The sequence below is a fragment of the Gadus macrocephalus genome, chromosome 5 (genome assembly GCF_031168955.1).
Source record: "Gadus macrocephalus chromosome 5, ASM3116895v1".
Lineage (NCBI taxonomy): Eukaryota > Metazoa > Chordata > Actinopteri > Gadiformes > Gadidae > Gadus > Gadus macrocephalus.
Window position 1 is genome coordinate 14,661,888 of NC_082386.1, and position 22,403 is coordinate 14,684,290.

General features: G+C 42.9%; 4 protein-coding genes across 5 annotated transcripts in view; all 4 read left to right on the plus strand.

Annotated features, from left to right (window-relative positions):
* Window positions 1-4,914, plus strand: part of myo10l1 (myosin X, like 1) — a 35,412-nt gene extending 30,498 nt beyond the window's left edge. The window contains exons 39-42 of the mRNA XM_060052631.1: window positions 20-373; window positions 941-1,117; window positions 1,641-1,832; window positions 1,928-4,914. Coding sequence (XP_059908614.1) covers window positions 20-373; window positions 941-1,117; window positions 1,641-1,832; window positions 1,928-2,032 — 828 coding nt within the window. The 3' untranslated portion in view covers window positions 2,033-4,914. The remainder of the gene's footprint in view (window positions 1-19; window positions 374-940; window positions 1,118-1,640; window positions 1,833-1,927) is intronic.
* A 75-nt stretch (window positions 4,915-4,989) lies between these two features.
* pttg1ipa (PTTG1 interacting protein a) lies at window positions 4,990-9,890 on the plus strand. The gene is made up of 7 exons (XM_060052645.1): window positions 4,990-5,289; window positions 6,008-6,060; window positions 6,448-6,556; window positions 6,908-7,010; window positions 8,093-8,158; window positions 8,653-8,699; window positions 9,043-9,890. Exons 1-7 carry the CDS (start codon window positions 5,217-5,219, stop codon window positions 9,078-9,080), a joined length of 489 nt encoding a protein of 162 aa, XP_059908628.1. The 5' UTR covers window positions 4,990-5,216; the 3' UTR covers window positions 9,081-9,890.
* A 403-nt stretch (window positions 9,891-10,293) lies between these two features.
* Window positions 10,294-13,673, plus strand: sumo3a (small ubiquitin like modifier 3a). The gene is made up of 4 exons (XM_060052651.1): window positions 10,294-10,452; window positions 11,280-11,408; window positions 11,636-11,707; window positions 11,953-13,673. The coding sequence occupies exons 1-4, from the start codon at window positions 10,432-10,434 to the stop codon at window positions 12,013-12,015; spliced, it is 285 nt and encodes a 94-aa protein (XP_059908634.1). The 5' UTR covers window positions 10,294-10,431; the 3' UTR covers window positions 12,016-13,673.
* A 379-nt stretch (window positions 13,674-14,052) lies between these two features.
* tspeara (thrombospondin-type laminin G domain and EAR repeats a) lies at window positions 14,053-22,351 on the plus strand. Of its 2 annotated transcripts, XM_060052648.1 has the most exons (14): window positions 14,053-14,356; window positions 15,467-15,703; window positions 16,243-16,466; window positions 16,595-16,986; window positions 17,651-17,741; window positions 18,009-18,168; window positions 18,337-18,468; window positions 18,567-18,637; window positions 18,865-19,026; window positions 19,171-19,378; window positions 19,562-19,794; window positions 20,753-20,931; window positions 21,364-21,465; window positions 21,767-22,351. In XM_060052648.1, exons 2-14 carry the CDS (start codon window positions 15,616-15,618, stop codon window positions 21,918-21,920), a joined length of 2,196 nt encoding a protein of 731 aa, XP_059908631.1. In that variant the 5' UTR covers window positions 14,053-14,356; window positions 15,467-15,615; the 3' UTR covers window positions 21,921-22,351. The 2 variants fall into 2 exon arrangements, with proteins under 2 accessions (XP_059908631.1, XP_059908630.1); XM_060052647.1 differs by lacking the exon at window positions 14,053-14,356 and having other exon boundaries at window positions 14,825-15,703.
* Window positions 22,352-22,403: the final 52 nt, after the last annotated feature.

Genomic DNA, 22,403 nt, shown 5'->3' on the forward strand with positions numbered 1-22,403 from the left:
CCCCCTGTCTCTCTGTTAGGCCCATGAGTCTTTGATCAGCGGCCATTTCCCGGCCTCGGAGGAGAATCTGCAGAACCTGGCGGCTTTGCGGCTTCAGTATCTCCAAGGCGACGGCGCCGGCAGGGCGGGATGGAGCCTGGGCAACGTCTATCCGATCGCGCGTCTCCGCCACCGCATCATGCACTCCACCAAGCCGGGGACAGGGGCCGGGCCGGGAGCCGCGGGGGCCGCAGGGGCAGGGCTGGGGGATGGGAAGGGGGTGGCCGGGATCCAGGGGACTGTAGGAGGGGCCCCTGAGAAGCGTAGGACCCCCAGCTTCCTGGACGGCACCCTGAGGAGAAGCTTCAAAACGGGCTCGCTGAAGAAACAGAAGGTATGGAGCCGAGGACTGTCTGAGGGTATTACTGTGTTGATTTGTCTCACAGGACAACAGACGGAGAGGGCGTCGCCATGCTGACCCATGAATGTAGCTTTGAGACACGCACTGGCTGGAGTGAAGCCATTGTGTGAGACTGTTTGCAGTGCTGGCTGGTAGATAAGGCTTCGGCGATATCGTGCGAGCTGCGCTCAAACCGGCTCGCACGCCAGTCAAAGTTGACAGGGCATGTGCTCTGTTGTAGTTGTACAGCCACATGGTGTAACAAAGTCGGACGTTGTTAATGTCGTCTTCAGTGTTGCTTCAGAACATCACCTCCCATGGAGCTGTAAAAACCCATACAAGCACCTTTTTCAAATAAAGGAAGATAAAATGCTGACGATGCAGCTGCCATCCAGTGTTGCCAGATTGGACCAGATTTCCCGCCCAATCTGGCAGCACTGCTGCCACCATGTTAAGCAACAAGCAGCTTAACTGGCTTCCTGAGCGGTCCACTAATTAATTGATCCACTCATTGATGACCCTGACTGCCTGGTGGACTGAACCGTGTCGGCTGGGTTCCAGGTGGAGGAGGAGCAGATGCTGGAGATGTGGGTGAAGGAGGAGACCTCGGCCACCCGGGCCAACGTCCTGGAGAAGTGGACCCGTCTTCAGGGCCTGCCACAGCACCAGGCCATGCTGAACTACATGAGCATCATCAAGGAGTGGCCCGGCTACGGCTCCACTCTGTTTGATGTGGAGGTGAGGACGGTTTTGACAGTTTACTATTTAGACGTTAGCGGATGGATTCGGTTAGAGTTATTTAGGAGCAAGAAGGAGATAGGAATCTTGTGCAACAACAACAACAAGTAGGCTACATATGCGATTGAACACGGAACATTTCCGACGGGGGTCACAAACAGCCCGGCTGACCTCTGTCAATGAAATGTAGTTAAAAACTCAAAGATCAGAGATAAAAGGTTTGATTCAAAATGTTCCGTCTAGATGTAACAATCCTTTGGTGAGATTTACCTAGCGTCTCCTTAAATATCTGAAAACATGGTCTGGAAAATCTCGGAAATGATCATATGAATTCTTTGATCAGTCAGCAGTGCGGGTTCAGAGACCGGTGTCAGTCAGGGACGGGGGTGAGGTCAGGGACTAATAGTGGGGTTCAGAGATAGGGCTCTAGCAGGGAGGGGGATGAAAACAGTACAAGGCGAACCATAAAATGTGTCATACACCTCCATCCTCAATAACCTCTCTTACCTCGAATTCTCCACAGTGTAAAGAGGGTGGCTACCCCCATGAACTGTGGCTTGGAGTCAGTGCAGACAATGTCTCAGTGTACAAGAGGGGCGAGCCCAAGCCTCTGGAGACCTTCCGGTATGAACAGATCACCTTCTTCGGAGCTCCACAACCCTGCACTTACAAGATCATTGTGGACGAGAGGGAGATCTTCTTCGAGACTCCCATGGTAAGGTCTCACAGTAGTTTGAGGCCGCTCAAAGAAGTCTGTTTAGAACGTGCAGAGTATCACTGTGTGCTAATCTGTCCACCCTTACCTTCCAGGTTGGGGATGTCGCAAAGATCATGAGGGCCTACATCAACATGATAGTGAAGAAACGCTGCAGCATCTTGTCTGTCTCCAGCGTCGGCAGTGCATGGATGAGCTGAGTGGTCGTCCACCAATCAAAGCTCTCTGTTTCTTCATCAAGCCCCACCACAGAGAGGCATCAGATGTTGCTCTCCTCAGGATAGTGTGTGTTGGTGTTTTGCCAAATCCTCGAGTCCATGATTGACTGAAAGTCGTCTTTTTCAAAAGTGCAAGAAGGTGGGAAAATTAGGTCACCTGTCGACCCCCCTGTGGCCACTGATTATATTTGGATAAATGATCAATACTTTGGTGGACAATATGTCAATGTCTATTTAAGAATGAGCATGGAAAAAAAACAATAACAGCTATTTTTGGGCAGGTCCTCTACACGAGTCCCATCCCAGTTGTAGTATCTGCATGTAGATGTTCAAGCACACCCCAAATGTCTCTGCTGTAATGCTTTGTTTCTGGACCAACCTCACTAGTGACGAGCACAATGATTCTGACCCCAAAATCTACCCCTCCTTCATGTCCCGCTGTCCGGGATCCACAATGAACCCTGCTTAAGGGTTATCAGCCCTACCACAACCCTCAGCTTCACCACACCTACCCAGCCCTACCACAACCCTCAGCTTCACCACACCTACCCAGCCCTACCACAACCCTCAGCTTCACCACACCTACCCAGCCCCTTCACTCTTGCTCTGTCTCTCTCTCTCTCACTCTCTCTCGTTCTCTTCACATATATTTGTTGATAGTGTTTGCATCCCATTTGTACTCTTTATTACGTTTTATTGCTGAATTTTCTATTGCTTGCGCTTTTCTTCTCGGGTTCTCTTTGCTCGTCTATGTTAATTCATGTCCCTGGAAGCCCCGTCCCCCATTTTTTAAAAGTCAATCTCACTCCATAACATCAGCTACATCATCATGTCTGACACGAGTCAACCAACAGGGAGTATTATTTGAGGGCTAAATGCATAACACTGAATGTCCCCTTCCTACACACGGACACGCTTCACTTACTGTGTCGTGGGGACGTGGCTCCATGTAACATTGCCACTGTGTGGCCTCAAACTACTGGTTGGAGTGACTGTTGAAGTTTCTGAGAAGAGTTTAAGCAGATCCACTTCATAGAGGACTGGGGAAGGGAAATGAGTGAGGCCCTTCCTTGATGAATTTCATAAAGACCTTTGTTGTGGTTTGAAACAGCAATGAGCCATGCTTTATAGATGAAAGCCGATGGCGGATGATATTCACAACAATACCATTATTCAGAGTATGACAGTACTCTTTTTCATATTTATACCTATATATAGTATGTCCACATATTACCTTAAACAGTAAGCATTATCTTATTATATTCACATTTACACATACGATACATGTATGATACTGTAAACTGAAACATAATTTTGTAATGTATATCGCACACATATTGTAAGAGTTGTATCCATGTTGGTGACCCACTGTAATATAAATGGATGCCATTATAACTACATAATGTGAACGCTCTTGTATAAAGTACATGCAAAGGAAAATAGTAAGTAATTCACCTATATACATTTAAAAAAAACACAGCAATATGCTATGTGCTGGCTGTGTCATCGATGTGTCTCACTATCACAGTGTTGTGACACACATTTTAAACACAGAAGACGGCAGCCATCTTGGTCGTATGCCTTCGTGTGGGTACAGAGTTTCACATCGTCCGGTCAGAGTTACAGCATTATCTTGTTATCGTTATTGAAGCCATGCAATACAACCACAAGAGGATCCATGTCCATCTGAATCTAGGCTGCCATATGTGGACGTTTTCGTTTCTTCTGTGATTCAAACTATGATTCCTTCTCAGCACCCATAAGTTCTCTGTTGTTGTTGTTCCCACTCCTCTGCTGTATATCCCCACCCCTTTAACGTGCATTGTTTTGGGACTGACGCTGGGATTGAGCGAGTGTACATAGTGTCATGGCAAAGGGCGGGGACTGATGGCAATCTATGGAAATTGGAGAAGAAGAACAAAGAATTGTGTTTGTTTGCAACAACAAAAAGAGAAGAATATGGGAGAATTCACCTGAATAATATTAATGAGCGTTATGTTGTGATTGTTATTTAAACAAAAAGGGGTAAAAGTATGTATGAGGAGGTAGGGAGGGAAAAGGGGTACTTATTTATACTTGTATGTATTGCAGTTATGGTGTTGATGATGGGAAGGGGGAAAAATTGTCATAATTATGAAATGATTGAGTGTTATGGAAGTTATGGAAAATGACTATGAAGTTGTATATGTCCCATTCATGTGTGGCTGAGTTGACACTTCCACCCATTGAAATCCAAAGTAAAATTTGAATTTACAGCCAAAACACATTTGCCCTTAAATAGGAAGACATTCAACTGAATGGATCAAACCAACAGTATTCAAGCTCAGTATTAATTGTGGTCTATGTGAAGTGCCACAAGCCCATATGTTCCCCATATGGAATAAGAGCGGAGTCAGAATTATTTGATGAAATCCTTAGAATATAAAAAAAGGGACTTCACGAGTATGATCATTTTTAGAAGTCTGATAATCCATAAGCCAAAACCTTTCTGATAGTGATACTGTGTCTGTCTCCCCCACCTATTATATATTTTGTCACTATATCACCCGAGTATTAAAAAACAGTTGCCATTTGTTGTAGAAGTGTGATCAGGCTATATTATGGTTAATGCTGTTGAACTGAAATCACATATCTGACTATTCTGATCGCAAGTCTACGTACAATAGCAACTTTAATAACAGCAGGGTCCTTATATAAGCCGCAGGCGGCCAGATGGGGCCTGGCACTCATGTTCATCTTATTATTATCATTACATAGTGAAACGTTGTGCTTGTTTAAGAAGAAAAAAGAGAAAGAGAGAAATGTTTGTTGTTCTTTGTATTTGTAACTGGCTTTACAAAATTATAATAAATTATTGAACTTTAGCTATTTGTCTTTTTGAAAGAAAAGGAAGGCCTGGTCCTAAATCAAGTACCGTGTGCATGGAAAAATGCTGACGCATGGAATCATATGATCCTAATAGACGCGCCCACATCCCTACCGTACACACACCTCTTCAACTTTAGTGCGCAATGAGCGTGTGCGTGAAAGTTGGTTGGTGAGGCTAATCTTCACTTTGGGGAGAAAAACTTGAGGTGCCGTCTTGAGCAGTTAAAACATCGAAGCAGTTGTAGTTGTTTAACTAAACATTGCTTAATCTGCAAGTTAGAGAGTTTCTCTTTATACCATGGATTTACGCAGTTTCATCCCCGTTTTTCTTCTCCTCGTTGGATCAACAATTGCGTTCGGCCAGGGTATGGGTAAGTAAAAGTATTAGCCCAAATTGAATCCAATAAAACAAATATAATATGAATCAAAACCAGTTTGTTGGTTTTAAATGTGGATATTTTTCTTTGGGGAATTTAATTTGTAATAATCATATGTGTTGCTGTTGTAGCCTTTCTCAAGTAGGCTAAGCAATTCGAATTAAATCTAAAGTAAATAGTATTCCGTATAAATATTTTGATTGTAAGCCTACCTACAATTTGTTAACTTATAATGACTTCATTACACGGAGGATGGCTCTTTTGAATTCAGTTCATGCGGGACTAAACCTGCGGGAGAAACAAGGAACCTGTTCCTCCAACTCGCTGCTGGCCGCACTGTTTAGTGTCAAGAAACTCCTATTGAGCTAAAATTATAAGAATGGAAATCAAATAGATATGTATCGTGTCATGTCCCCACTCACAAGTGTCCATGATACTAGTTTCGACCAGGAACGTCTACTAATGAGACGGTTGCGTTTGCTGTGGTGGTGTGTTTCTATGGTTTACCACCCAAGCGGATTAGGAGCAGTAGCTGAAAAACACTCCATTGTGAGAACAAAAACTGCCTTGCTACTATGACACACACTTTACTAGACTGTTGTTTGTTTGTCTGTGGCGTACGGTACGGCTGTAAAACGACACTAGGCCTAACCTCACTCAACGAAGTGTTTCTTAAAGCATATTAATGATCGAACTTATGTCCTTCTTACAGCGTGTGAACTTATGAATGCGTCGAACTGTGAGGGGTGCCTGGCCAATGTGTCGGTAAGTTTTTGTTTTGGAATAACAAGACCAAATATTTGAGTCTCTAGTAGGTTAAATGTTGTGCCACAAACGTATTAATCCACAGTCCACTGTAAACAATTTATACAATACATTGGATGTTTCCCCAGACCTGCCATTTCCTCCTCCTCCACACTTGTTAAACGTGTTCTGTGTGTGTTCTGTGTGTGTTCTGTGTGTGTGTGTGTGTGTGTGTGTGTGTGTGTGTGTGTGTGTGTGTGTGTGTGTGTGTGTGTGTGTGTGTGTGTGTGTGTGTGTGAGACAGGATTTTCAGAATGTCCTGTAGAACTGGATGTTATATCCCTCGTTTAACGACAACAATGTGTTTGTCTTTACTGCTTTGTAATCTTGTCCTGTGTTCTGCTGCAGTGTTTGTGGTGTCTCACATCTGAAAAGTGTATGACTTACCCTGTGAGTACCATCCTCCCTCCGCATGCAGTTTGCCCATTGAACGATGCTCGCTGGGGTCTCTGTTGGAGTAAGCACACACACACACACACACACACACACACACACACACACACACACACACACACACACACACACACACACACACACACACACACACACACTGTTCATGTAGACAAATCATCCATACATTCAATGTCCATCAATGAGAAACACTACATAAGTCATACAATATCACCTATGACAAAATGAAAACGACTATAAGGGACTTGGTAGACATGGTAGTGTGTATGCTGTTTTTAAGCAACTGAAGAAGGTAGTGAGTAATAATATTAAAATGTAGTTCTTCTTTCAATTTGTAGATTATCTGTTCATAATTTCACTCACTATTCTCCTTTTCTCTTCTTTTATACCAACTCAGTGAACTTCCAGATATTAATTATCACTTTGTCAGTGGTGGGTGCAGTCATTATCCTTGCTTTCATCGTTTGTCTGCTCTGCTGTTGCAAGTGCCAAAACTGTGGGTAAGTTTATCATTGGCTGCATCTCATTCCTCTGCGGATTTGTTAAACTCTTTGAAATGTCAAAGGTCTTGGGAAAGTGAAATATCTGAAACTAGGGCAAAGGTAAGAGTACCAATTTCTTGATATTGTTGCTTGGGGTTTCATTTAAAGGGAGCCAGGGAGGGATCATCTTTTAAAAAAAACCTTCATCACTATTTGAAGGAAATGGCAATTCCTTCCATTTGTCAGAGTTTCATAGTTATGTGTAACATCTACGTCTACTACCAGATGCCAGATTAAGGTTTATCGTGTGTGTGTGTGTGTGTGTGTGTGTGTGTGTGTGTGTGTGTGTGTGTGTGTGTGTGTGTGTGTGTGTGTGTGTGTGTGTGTGTGTGTGTGTGTGTGTGGGGGGGGGGTAAGGGTCACCTTCTCTTTCCTTGCCTTTTTATGTCTTGAAAGATAATATTGTTGTGAGGTTGAGTATACTTTTGTTTTAACTGTAAGGTTACTGTACATGAAACCACTTTCTAGGTTAAAGTAATTCCGGCGAAAATTGAACCCAGGTACACTTTTTTTCGTTGATAATCGAGTACAGAGCTTGGCCACGAATGCCAGGAGCAATGTAACAGCCAAAATGGCTTCCATGTTTTTGGCTAGGTGCAGTGTGAACGCTTCTAAATCAACATTTATTTACCACTAATATTGCTAAAAATAGCACCAAACCTCTGAAGTAGCATGAGGGTCCTTACACATAAAACGAAGCATCAACAACTTAGTTAGCGTATTGGGAGTTTATTAAAAATGACTGTTTTCCAAGTCTGTGCCTTATTGGTCCACACAAGTCGAATACCGGCTACTGTAAATAATATAATAGAGGCGCCAACAACTCTTGATTATCGGATGTTTAAGAAAATGTGGCGCCTCTATTATATAATTTGTTGTAGCCGGTAATTGACTTGTGTGGACAAACTTGCAAAACAGTCTTTTTTAATAAACTCCCGGCTTATTTTACCCTGGGTTAAATTTTCTGTGCACTCTAAAAACTCATTTTTAAACTCTTTTTTAAGTATGGAAAAAAAAACCTTCCTCTTGTCTTGTGTTAGATCCAAAAGCTTTGAAGCAAAGATGGACAGAAAAGCCGACAAGACAAAGACCAAACAAAATCAAAGGTGAGGGGAAAGGATTTGATTTATTAATGATGTAGTATACAGAATAACCCACAGAATAACTTCTACCCCGGTAGCTACTTGTATAACGTGTCTTCAAGTCAGCTTTTTTGTAACATTGAATATTGATATAAGATCATTTGTTGAAAGAGGGATCGAATGTTGATTTTAATTTGGCTGATGAATTTCATAGTTTTATTTTTAAATGTGTAATAACTCTACCCAATGACCAAACGGTTTAAATTTCGCAGAGGTTTTTGGCTTTTGACTGTGTCAGAGCTTAATTGTTGTCACAGCTGCATTGTTCCTCAAATGTCTACCAGTAATGTACATGCCAATACAAAAGAAACGTTTTTTTGAATAGTGGGAAACACCCACGCACACACATTGAATAATGTGTCCCAACTCCCCTGACCGGTTTTGTGAGATGCAGGTGTGTTTGTCATGAATTTTGTCATTGCCATTTTCTGAACACACCCTTGTTGGTGTTTTAACAGGAGATCAGAGATGAAGGAGAGACATGAGGAAATAAGAAATAAATACGGTGAGTTCATTCTCCTTAAACACTCTCACACCCTGTTTGTTTTTCATCCCCACACAAACATTAGATTCCCACCTATGGTCCTAGGCTACATGTAATTTAATCTCTTTTGCAACCCCCTTTCCTGTCTCTCTTCACTTTCTTGTCCATAAAAGCACTTAAAGCCCATAATATAATATCAACAAAAGACGCATGATTTAGCTGTTGTCTTTTCTCTTGTGCCTTCAGTTATGGTGGATGTTATGTATTCATTTATTATACATTGACTAGTATTACTACTAACTAAAAAAACTTGTTGCCAAATGTAGTGAACGGACCACCTTGACATGTAGATTTCTCCTCATAGGCCTGAAGGGAGCCAACCCATACTCAAGATTTGCTTGAGATGCTGAACTTTGACTTCATCCTCTGAGAGATTGGACCCTCTGCTCTAAATGTGTAGCAATAAACTGTAGAGAAAATAAATGTCTTAACTATTTTACATTACTTTACGAGAAGTTGAACTACTGTTGTACACTCACGAGATTGGACTGCCTGGCCGAGCCAAAAGTTTTTAATGTAATGTATATATTTTATTTTGATCATTGCAACCCAGGTTCCACTTAGTTGGTTCAAAGTTGAACATAACTTGTGAAGAATGCGGCTGACTTAATTCCAGCCTTATCATCAATGAAACGACAACCACAAGCAAGATATGTCATTGGTTTAGCGATTGGCCAACAGTCTCTTGTGTTCGGCATAGTCTTTTCTCATTTTTTTCGGAAGACATTGATACGAGTCACCGAACCATCCTCTTGGTGTGTTCTGTGGATTCAATCATAGAGCAAATTCTTTAAACTTGTTGTCTGCCTCACGACCACTAAACACAGTATGTAAGTGTTTGATAGTAAAGTTGTTCATAAGGATAGATTTGCCTCCTTATGGTTTTAATATATGTATAGTTGCACTCGGAATGTAAAATGTTTATTAATAGTGAATGTCCAGATGGTGTAATTGAAGTTTGATTTAAGTAAAGATCTGTTTATAGTAGGCCTTTTGCATAGGCTTGAGACAATTTATCCACCAATCAAACGTCATAAACAGTCATTTTAATTCATATTTTAGCATCCAATTTGAGCAAAATATTAGTTTTTATTGGTTATCTGTATCGCCTTCACTCGTCTGGTAACCGCAAATAAAGTTTCATTGAAGATTGTTCGCTGCAATGTCCTTTTATTTCTATTTTTAATGGTTGAGATCTCCAAACGAAAGTGCATTTACAGAATTGAATTACGATTTCAACTTCTATGATCATTTTATTTATCCATCAGATTAAACATGGGCCTCTGCATTTTGTTTTTCAAATCTATTTTTTTTTGACTACTTCTGGAAGGGACAACAACCCCTGCTACTCTGCCCTTTGGAATATCAACTGTAGCCAATTTCAGGGTATTGTGTGATAATCAGTAAATACTTGGTAAGAGGGAGGTTGTGCTAAACTTGGTAAGAGGGAGGTTGTGCTAAATAAAAAAAAATCATTTCGCGTGAACGAGCATGTTTCTTTATTGCGCGCTCCAGTTTCTTCGTGCCCGTGTTCTCGTATCACGTGGTTCTTCTACGTCCAATCGTAATGAGCAATAAGAGTCAACGCGCGTTCCCGTCACTGTAGGAGAAGAGAGGGTTGGAGGCGCAAGAAAAACAAATATAGCCTAAAATACCGGTAATCCTTTAGCCATTTTACAATAATCCAACCAAGATGTCAGAGGAAAAGCCAAAGGTGAGACAACTAGGTTTGTGTTAACACCTGGGACATGAGGGATGCCTGTTATCAGTTGATGCTAAACCATTCTTTAGATGTGTAGTCTAAAATGGCCTGGTTTGCACGTTTCTTTGAATCGGCGCAGTATTTGTTTCGCAAATGAATGGGAACCATAATATGGAGTGTTTGAATTTACAATTGACTGCATATTGCATCCCAGACAAAAGTCTAGGTAGTTCAATTCATTTTCTATTTTACTTTACTTAATAGTTAGCGCAATTGTTGGTAATACGGAGATTGTGGTTTGCGGGGCTTTCTTTGTCGACCACGCTTTGTCCGCAATGTCTGAAAACGCCGCTACTACAGAGGCGACATTCAACGGAGCACAAAAAATAGTGACGCATTGATAGAGAGGACCACGCCATCCACGCTGCATTTTGAACCTTTGTGTGATTAATCCAAAAACACATTTTCAAAACAAACTGCTAGCATTTGTAGCCTATAGTATGACGCTAAAGGAAGTCCATGCCCCCCCATCCCCCCCATTCTGGCATGCCGCTAACGCATTAGCCTAAAGCTAACATTGCTAGTAGCACAATATGTGATTTACCATATAGCAAGTTATTATTGCAGTGTTTTGGGACGCACTGCTCTGAAGCCGTGCCCATATTTAAAACAACGTAATCGAATACCAATGTAGAATAATCTTAAAGATGTCACCCTCTTGCTCTATGTATATAGACAGTTTGTTGTGATGTGCATATCGGCCGGTGCGATTCAGTTGTGGTGTCTGTCTATCATTCGTGTGAACTTGAACTAAAGTATCCCCTCTGTCTTTTTCCTAGGAGGGTGTAAAGACCGAGAACGACCACATCAACCTGAAGGTTGCAGGGCAGGACGGATCAGTAGTCCAGTTTAAAATTAAGAGGCACACACCCCTCAGCAAACTAATGAAGGCGTACTGCGAACGACAGGTGAGTCAAGACATGCTAGTTAAATTTTCAGATTATTTGAACACCAAGACAATAAACACCGATTTTTTTTTTTTTGTTGTCATCATGTATTCGATGATTGCACATGGATGTCTTTATTTTTCCAGGTTCAAGGTTTGATGAGAAATTGACGTGTTACCAGAATGTGTTTATTTTTACCTGTTAAGATCTCCCGGCCTCTGACTTTGTTGCGTTCCCTCTTCTCACAGGGTCTCTCAATAAGGCAGATACGGTTCCGGTTTGACGGTCAGCCTATCAACGAGACAGACACACCATCACAGGTTAGAAAATAAGTCCTTATCAATGGCTAAATAACTTTTCATGGACTTACTATTGTACCGATGATGTATGCATTCAAATACCGCTTCAGTTTCAGATGCCCGAAATGAATGAATCTGTCTAAATCTTTTATCTGTAGTTATTAATTCGAGCACAATAGAACATTTGTATTATTTGCAAAATGCATCATTGGGTCAGTTTTGACAGAAATACTCCAATTGCCCCGTTTCCTCTTATTTCTGGTCAGCTGGAGATGGAAGATGAAGACACCATAGACGTTTTCCAGCAGCAGACAGGTGGGCTCTGCTAAGCCACGCACACTGCAGTGATGGTCACCTCCAAGCCCTGCCCCCAGCCACCTTTACTGTCCCTCTACATGGTTGCTCTCTTCAGCTTTTCTCAATTATCATTATTTTATTTTTTATTGTTTCCTGTCCGAGGATGTCTGAGTTGTTCTATTTTTTTTTTTTTTTTTTTTTGCCCTTTCATTGTGTCAGATTGGGAGCCTTGCTACACTGTATTGTCACAGACAAGACTGAACTCTTACTCAAGTTATTGACTTTCTCTCAGCTGGCCAATCACCACAACACTTCCTTAACCCACATTGCAGCTTTTGATTGGTCAACGCAAGTGATCGTGGGGGTCAATGGCGTGTCGGCGCTTCAACCTTCCTCTGTAAAACGCTTCAAATAGTTTTGAGTAGAGGGTCTTGGTTTACACATGTCATGCTGTCAATTGGGAGTTCCAGACATTTTGTTCTGCTGTTTTTTTCTTCCTGCCAGTCTATGATCTGTCATCACTCAATGGAAGCTCTGTTTAAAGCTAGATACCAACGACGCTTCCTGTTTTCATTCTGGTTTTGTTCTGCGGAGTCACCGATGGCCCTTTGAGCGTGGCAGTGTAATTTTAATTCATTGCAAGTAAAGGTGCTCATTGCATGATTTGGTAAAACTTTACAATTAGTGTACATTAATTAACCAATACATAACTTTAGAAGAGCCCATAATATGAAGTTGCATAGGGTTAAGGATTAATGTTGATGACTATATTCCTATAATCATCCTATTTTTGTTGAAACAAACACTTATTAAACAATTAAATGTGAGTTAATATTTGGCACAGCATTAACTAATGGGTAATTTACCCTAATTGTGAAGTTATACCCTAAATCATGCAAAAAGATAATGTATAGCAATGTGTTGTCTCCCATGGAGTTTTTTTTTTGGTGTATATTGGTATCACTTGATTCCAAACCAGAATAGTTCTACTGAGAAGCAGGCCTATTCTGCTTTGGTATGTGAGTGCAGCAAGAATAAATGAAGAATCCGGGCTGCTCTCATTGTTGTGATGTGGGTCAATGCACAGTTCCCAAAGTTTCCTGAAAAAAAACAAGCACCTCTGGTTTTACACAGAGGTGGGGTAAATTGAAAACATTTGGACCCCCTGTCCCCTTCGTAGCTGTTTTGGGTTGACATTACCTTTTTGATTAGATTTTCGAGGATTTATAGATATTTACACGCAGCATCCTATTCACCAGCACGATTACCAAACAAAGGTGGTGGCTTCATACAGGGAATTCCGTTTGGTATTACCTACATCTACCAAAATGTTTTCTCTAATCTCTCCATATGCGAGAACAATGAGGGTACCTACTCACGGGCCTTTCACACGTCTGATCACCAATTTTATAACAAATGGAATTCCCAAGACATGGAGCAACAGTATTCCCCAGGGGTGTGTGCGTGAGGATGGCTCCACCAATAACCTCAATAGTATTGTTCTCAGGCTTCATTGAGTGCTGCATGAGCTTCTGTTGCTTAGGGGGGTGGGGTGGACATCTGAAGTCAGTGGAGGCTGGTGTTCTGTACCCACAGGTCTTGTCATGTTCATTTGTTTCTCTACTGATTTGTACATTATTTGTTGTCTTTTACTACTGTATAGCTACAATAAATATAGTTTGGTACTCAGCTTGCTGTTTACATCTTTTTATTGAGGTTGCTTTGGAACAATCTTTTTATATGTGCTATATTTGTCTCCTGTGGGTATTCATAAAACGCATTTGTATAGATATGGGTCTAATCTTTTCCTGATAAGGCCGGTGGCACTAAGTTATCTGACAGGCTTCCCAGCCGGCAACCTGCTCTACTCTACTGATGAATATTTGTTTGACTTTGAAAAAGGCTTTGAATCTCGAAAGCCATGCAAAAAACATGCTCCAGTCTCACCCTTGTTAAAGCGCTCTATTGAAGAGCGCAGTTTTTTTTAAACCCAGCAGGGGACGCTGGTGAATGTCAATTTCACATGCCAGTGTAGACTAAAAAGTTTGACGAAGGGAGCGTTCGTTATCGACAACAACATCGTTTATCACAAGTGCGTTATTAGATTAAAATCTATTTTATATATATATATATATATATAATTCAGATGAGCAGGCAACATAGATAACACTAGCATGATAAGGATATCATTTATAGCGGTCTTACTAACGACCCTATTTACAAGCAGGTGTCCGCATCGGTTGATAAGCGTACAGGTCAGATTGGACAAATTGGGAACAGTGAACGTGGTTTAATCGCAGAATCTGATTAGTCCAACAGGAATAAGGAAACCTGACGCGGTTCTTTCCTACTCGTTTGCTGAAACCACACACGGTACGGGTGCGGCTTTGGGCGGGACTAGATGTAGACATGATTGTTGGGGTTATGAAGAAAAATGGAAAGCGGTCATGTGTTTTAATGTGGGACAGGAGATTTGCCTTGTAAATGTTCCCAACAGATGAAAGAATTTAGCGACATCTGTTTTAGCAACCAAACAAATAGGCCTACACACCAAGGCGAAGCGCTGCCTTCATAGTAAACCAGCACGAATAAACGAGATTGACGTTGCAAATCATTTGAGAGGTAGATGTGCAGGCCAGTAGTGACTATATTACGATTGCTTCGAGTATGTTGCTCAGTTAAGGCAATTAATCTGCTTAGAAGGCTACATATTACATAGGCCAAGATGGCTATCTTTAACCATCATCCTCTTTGCAATGGTTTTTCTCATACCTTCGAAGAAATTGTTTATATTTAAATCTTATATTTAAAACACATGTATGATAGCCAGAAGGGCTAGGCTAGAACACACACACACACACACACACACACACACACACACACACACACACACACACACACACACACACACACACACACACACACACACACACACACACACACACACACACACACACACACACGTCTGGGGCATGTACAGTTGTTCCTCATAATGCAGAAGAAATATTAATCGTTTTCAGATGATGTTCCTCTATGTCACATGGCCCAGCAGTCGGTTTCCGATCAGGCTTGTGGGTTTAGTTTTGACCAAATTAAAGGACATTTTGCAGCACATTTAGAGCCTGGGGAAATCATTTAATGACAGAAATGTGGTTTACCATCTCATTGTCGCCCTGTGTGTTTATCATCTGATGGGATTTTTTTGTCACAAGAATACCCTTAGACACATAGAGGGCAAGCTTCATCCCCCAACCTCCCCTCTCATTGTCTAATTATGGAAGGTGAAAGGAGGATGTACTATAGCTCATCATTTGCATGTCTCTGGTGTTTAAAAGGGGGCGTGTAGGTCTTGGCTTCGCCACAGAGAGGAATGGATTCCTCCGGGATAGCACATATATGCCTTGGGACTTTACCTCTCTCCTACATCTCATGATTCCACAGTATACTCACAGAAGTTCGTTTTTTTTTTAATCTGGCTTTCAGTTAGAGGAATTTGCTGAGGTGGAGATGATTCGTGACCTGAAGTTATTCCAGAGGACACTATTGTTTGGTCATATTATCTTGAAGGATACAAGGTAGTAAAGGAGACATCTTACTGGCTGGGGACTCCACTTGATATGGGGATATAGGGTATGATGTCCCCCATGATCTTCCTACTGCTTTTAATCCTGAGGCTCACAACCACTGGAACATCAGCACAGACATGGAGACACTGTACAGGTATTTCATTCTGTTCTACTAATCTAATTTTGTGTCTGTCATTCGGGTCATTCCTCTGATCCTTTTTCCTCATCTGTGTCTTTGTGTCTTTGCTTAATTTTCCCCATTTCCCATCCTAAAGATTTCTTGATTCTTGATTCTTTATTATTGCGGTTTGTCTACAGATTTTCCTCGATAACAACCAGTCCTGGGAAATCCCTTGGCTGAAGCGCAAATTGGCACACAATCTAATATTGACGTCATTAAATGGCACAGAGATAAAATGATCGTTACCCAAATTGGTTGAACAGGAAAAACGTGTTGTGCTTCTATGAAGGGATTGATTTATATCATGTTTATTCTTTTTATTCACTCCCCCCACACAGCACTTCTTTACTGAAGGGCTTTTTCTTGCATACCAGGAGAACCATGCTTTAAAGAATTGGAATATAGGATTAACTGGCTAATTACTTTATAGCGTAGTAAATTCTGTGCGCCAATGTATTGAGGGGGGAAGGAGGCAACATGTGACGGGCCCTAAATCTTTCCATCTTCTACAGATTTACCCCCTCTGGATCTCCTATCCTTTGTCCTGGAGAAGGACACCTCCAGACCCACACCAGGGGTGCGAGTGATGGAGGACGGAGGGATGAGGGGTGTGCGTTTCTCTCGCCCGCATCCTTCCCTGAGCTTCCCCTCCGCCCAACTTCTGGTGAACTGCGACCTCTTTCCCGTTGATTTCTCTATCGTGGTGACCCTGAAGGTTAGCCCTGCTGATCTCAAGGTAAGACCTATGTTTCCGTGGCTTGACGCATCTTGAGTTTTAGATGGCGGGGTCCCAAGGTCTTTGAGATTATTACATTATTTGTCACCGTATTTCCACCTCTTGTCTTCTTCCTCATCCTCCTCCAGAGGAACGAGTACATCTTTTCTCTGTTGGAGGAAAATGATGACGACAACAGAACGGTTAGGGGAAGGATGATGGAGGACACGGAGGAAGACAAGACGAGGGGGCAAACGGCGGGGAGGCGCGAGGAGGCGGCGGCGGCGGCGGCCAGGAAACAACAAGAAGAGAAAGGAGATGAGGCGTCTGGAGCAACCGCCAGACAGCGGGGAGCAGTCATCCTGGGGCTAAAGATCGCCGGGAGTCGTCTGCACTTGGTCTTCCAGGGTCACGCCAAGGCCACGGAGAACTGGGTGTTCAGAGGGGTGGAGCTGACGGAGAGCCAGTGGCACACGCTGGTGTTGGTGGTCACAGGCCAGCGCGCCACACTCAGCGTGGACTGCAATGCCCCGGTAGACATGTGAGTTCGATCTTTATTGCTTGCTTTAAACAGCTACACATATTCACACGGACACACACGCACACGCACACACACACACACACTCACACTCACACTCACCCATGCACACACACTCACACTCGCATGCACACACACACACACACACACACACACACACACACACACACACACACACACACACACACACACACACACACACACACACACACACACACACACACACACACACACACACACACACACACACACACACACACACACTCACGTTACAGGTTCCCTCCCACCTGTGGTTCTGTGAAATACCCCCCCCACCTCCGCCTCCTACTCCTCTAAAGCCCTTGCCTGGGGTTATAGTACATCCTTCATCGCAGCACAATGGCTCAGTTCCAAGTGTACCTTGAGCCTGTAGCCATACAGCTTGACAGTATTTGATAGATTGCTCTAGTGGTGGGGAGGAATCTCCCGCAGGGCATGGGGAGGGTAGGGGGAGATCAGTGCTCCAGTACCATGTTGAAAATACTCCTCCTTAAACTAAAAGACAGAACAATAAGGAGGATTCTCTGATTGATTCACCCCATGCTTTTTGAATGCTTGTAAATGGAGAGCAAAACATATAGCAGCAGGCATTGTGGGTTTTTGATCATGCGACGTGTTTGGTGCTCAGGGGTCTCTCCAGGTCTTTCCCCACTGATCTCGACATCAAGGGATCCACATTCCACCTGGGGAGCCGTGGGAGATGGAAAGGCCTGTTTTCAGTAAGATCTTTTTTCATAAAACATAGATAAACAACAGAGAGGTTACAGTGGGGATTAAAAAATAAACAGCTATTGACCACTTTGAACGCATATATATATATATATCAGGTATATAATTGTTATTGCATATTATCTATATGTTTAATAATAACATAATTTGTATTCATTCCTTCAAGATATGACACTAAATATTACAACATGCACACTGTTTTTGAATCAACACTGAGTTTGGTTTCCCTGTGGTTTACCTGCTGCTGATGTGCTCAGGGTCTGGTCCGACAGCTGGTCCTCGTGCCTGGTTCGGATGCCACCCCCCAGGTCTGTCCGTCCTCTGAACCCGGACGGATAAACACCCTCTCAGTACCACCAGTTCTGTTCGACCTGTCTGTCAAAGCACAGAAGACTGACAGCCACCCGCCATCCTATGGTAATCTGCCCTGATGATGCCTCCATTAAAAGATATGCGATCCCATCGGGGCAAAAGCACAAGATAGTTAATCCCTGTCACGTCTGTCTGTCAGTCTACCTGATTACCTGTCTGTCTTTCTGTTTTAACTATCACCCCTCACTGCCTGTCATTTCTCTACATCCACAGAGGCACAGTTGAAAGTGTCAATTGGTCCCCAGAACTCATGTTCAGAGACACTGCGGGGACAACTATGGTTCAACCCCAACAGGAAGGGTCTCTACCTCTGCGATGGCGCCACATGGATCCCACTGCTGGAGGGTGAGAACTGTAGCGGCTCAATGTAATCCACATGCACAGGTATCATATCAATGATTGCAAAATCTTGACTTTCATTTCTCTGTTTCACCCCTGCTCAGAGCACAAGCGTCTGGACTATGTGGTGGAACGTCAGGTGCTCACCACCAGCTCCGAAACGTACGACATAGAGGTATGCGTGATGATACACAACCTAAACAAACACCTATTTACAACCTTTAACCAATCTGTTACTTGCTTATTATACCATATGTATTTCACATATTCTACCTATAAAATTGCCTTTCTTATCACCGTTTTAATACCTTACAGTTACACTGTACCTTTTAGATACATTTGAGTATACGTGCAAAACAGACATCTCTGGGACACTTGGACTCCATTTTGTTTGTCCTCTAGGTATTCCAGATGCCGGGTATGGGGCTGATGGCCGCCATGGCCCATCGCTCAACATCTTCTGGCTCTGGGGTCTACTTATGGTCCCAGTCAGGTTTCCAGCTCTACCAGAGTATCAGCACCTATGGAGCTCTGTCTTGGAGATATTTCACCTTGGGCGAAAAGGTACCTAGGTTGAAGAACAGACCGGAAAGGGAAGGGATTTGGGAAAATGCAAAATGATGTAAAGCATATGGAACCATGTGGTAGGATCACATTATTCATGCTCCAGACTCTGATCATCTGTTTTCCCTTTTTTATTCACTGCAGGCGTTTCTTGTAGTGTCTAACTCTGGCGGTTGGTCCCAAGAGTTGGCTGAGGAAGAGGCCAAAGAGGAGTTTTCTATCATTTACAAGTGGAGTAAGAAGAGGAAGCGCTTTGTGACCTACCAGACCCTTCGGACCCACTGCGCCAGGGACTGGGAAGCCTTTAGCATCAATGGACACACCTATCTCGCAGTGGCCAATCACAGACAACGTTAGTGGAATCTTTTGAATTTTGTTTCATTCATACATTCTAACTTCTACAACAATGAAAACACCAACACCAAATTACCAAAATGTCCCCCAAATTTGTTGAATATTTTTTTTTTTCCTTCTGTGATATCTAATTCTCGCTTTTAATTCCTTTCTCCATATGCTTTCTGGACCATGACGTTAGCAAACAACAACCACACTATAGAAAGCATGCTGTACCGGTGGAACAGAAGAAGCAAGTCTTTTGAGGTTTACCAGAGGCTGCAGACCTCAGGGGCCTACGACTGGGAGTTCTTCACTGTCGGACCATACCATTTTCTGGTGGTGGCAAATGCTTTTGATGGCGTGACGACTCACGTAGACTCTGTCATCTATGTGTGGCTCAGTGGGAGCTTCCAGGTGTTTCAAACCATTAAGGTAAGAGGGAGTGAGTGAGACCTGCTCTGGATTTAGACACAATGATAATCTATAAAGAAATCAGAATTATAAATAATGTAATAAGCAGTGGAAACATGAGTACAATCATCAATATAATTGATAAAGTCCTACATTGGGGCTTATCAAGCAATTTTGGCAGGTGTGTGCATTGACCTCAGTAGTTGAGCAGCACTTTCATATATTATTCATCTGCATGATTTCATACTTACCATTTTCTTTTTGAGCTGGGCTTTATTGTTGCCGATGGGATCTGTATCTTTGAGTTGGCTATTTATAGCCATCCTGTCCCTGCACGAAGAAAGAAGGCAACAGAGCCAGCAAGCGATAAAACTATAATGAAAGACAAGTGGAAAAGGAATGAATGAGAAGGGGCGCGTCCATGGTTTCAAGACTTAAGGCCTGAAATAGAGGCTGTGGGGAAGCGGCGTTCTGCGTGAGACACACATCTCTGACGTGTAACCGATAGCCAGTTGTATATTAGAACATAATCACAACGCAGGTAATCACGCTGACACATTGAGAGTTGAATGGGGAAACCGCAGAAGGGTTTGGGATTACTGATTAAGGGGGAACTCCATGCACAACTGGATCTGAGGACGCTCTGAAACCCTTAGAGGCATGCAACGATTAATCAGTTGAAAGACGGGGGAATCTCCAGGAACCAGGATAGTGTAGCGGCTGCTAGGGTGTTCGACTGCAGGCCGGAAAGGTACTGGGTTTGATCCCCAATGCCTACCCTTAGGTATCTTACCTGACCCCTAATCTAGCTGTATGTTGCTCTACAATGTACGTGTCTAGATGGACAGTAATCACTGACTCTATGTTCTATTCAATGTATGTCTGTTTACCCAGTCGCGTTTCAGCTGCACCTGACATTCACCCTAGTACCAATGCCTCACCTCCTGTTCTACCTCTTCCTCTTTTTTCCGGCTTGTAGACATTCTGTGCGACCGACTGGGAGATGTTTCAGATTGACGGCCGTGTGTTCCTGGTCGTGGCCAATGGCCACCGGCTCCATGGAAGCGGGCCCAGCGAGTACGCTATCAACTCCACCATTTATGAACTCGATTTAAGCGCTCGTTTATTCGTTCGCTTTCAAGACATCATCACCTACAGGTAAACAAACGTAAAACACTCCCTTGTAGTTATACCTGTAGCCATAGAGCTGTGTTCATAAGACCCTTTCATATTGTCTTCAGCCTGTAATAATTCTTCTGTAACAATGTATAATAAATGCCATTTGGGGGACTCCATGTTCTTAGATACCTTGAGTGCATAAATTCCTATACTCAAACACATAACCATATTCTACCATTTCAGCAACAAATTACTGTGTGTGTGTCTCTCTCTCTCTCTCTCTCTCTCTCTCTCTCTCTCTCTCTCTCTCTCTCTCTCTCTCTCTCCCCCCCCCCTCCCTCTCTCTCTTCCTCCTCATCCTCTCTCTCTCTCTCCCCCCCTCCCTCTCTCTCTTCCTCCTCATCCTCCTCATCCTCTCTCTCTCTCTCTCTCTCTCTCTCTCTCTCTCTCTCTCTCTCTCCCTCTCTCCAGTGCGGTGGACTGGGAGTTCTTCAGCCTGGGCGAGGACTACTTCCTGGTGGTTGCAAACTCCTTTGATGGGGACTCGTACTCCCTCAACAGTGTCCTCTACAGGTACTCACTCTTATCAAGAGGCCCCCTCCCGATGTCGAATTGTTTCCAACATTTATAGTGCTGAGGCGCTACGTGCGGGAAGATGATAATGCCGTGGACTTTATAAATGCCACAGGCACGTTAAAGAAACAGTAGTTCAAACATTTGCTCGAGATTTTTTGACCAAGGGGAGCTCATTAGGAACATACCAGTGGATTTATGTGAAGAGACATGCCACAAAAAAGTCCCCAATGTACTGTCTCTCGATTAGCGGACATGGCTTTGATATAGTGACTTTGTTTTTCTTTCAAACAATTTATAGGTGGCAGGGATATGAAGGATTTGTTCCTGTTCACTGGCTTCCGACGATCGGCTGCAGTGACTGGGAATTTTTCACTTATGAAGAGAAATCGTATTTGATCTACTCCAGCGCCAAAGCTCCTCTGTCTAAAGTCTTTATGTTGAAAACTCATTAGAAGAGAGTCAGCGCACCAAACAGGGTGTGCGAAAGCACAGGTGTGTGTGTGTGTGTGTGTGTGTGTGTGTGTGTGTGTGTGTGTGTGTGTGTGTGTGTGTGTGTGTGTGTGTGTGTGTGAGAGAGAGAGTATCGCACATGTGCAGACGTGCGATAATGTGTAATTATGCTCTTACTGTAAGCCTACCTGTCTACAATACTCGGCTCAATCGTAAGCAATCTTCAGAGCCTCACGTAGCCTTCTTTGAAGCTGTTTGTGAAACCAGTGTACCTCAATTAATAATGCAAAAATAGTGCTTAGAAATAATGGTCAGATGTGTTCATATTCTTCTTTCCTGTGGGAATATTTATATTTTAACAGTTGCCCAAATATTGTTGCATGAATTTATTCTGTAATAAAAAAATATGAATCACGTAGGATACTTCATGATACCAATGTGTACGTTATCATTTTTTTTCATAAATATCACTGTTATTGGTTCAA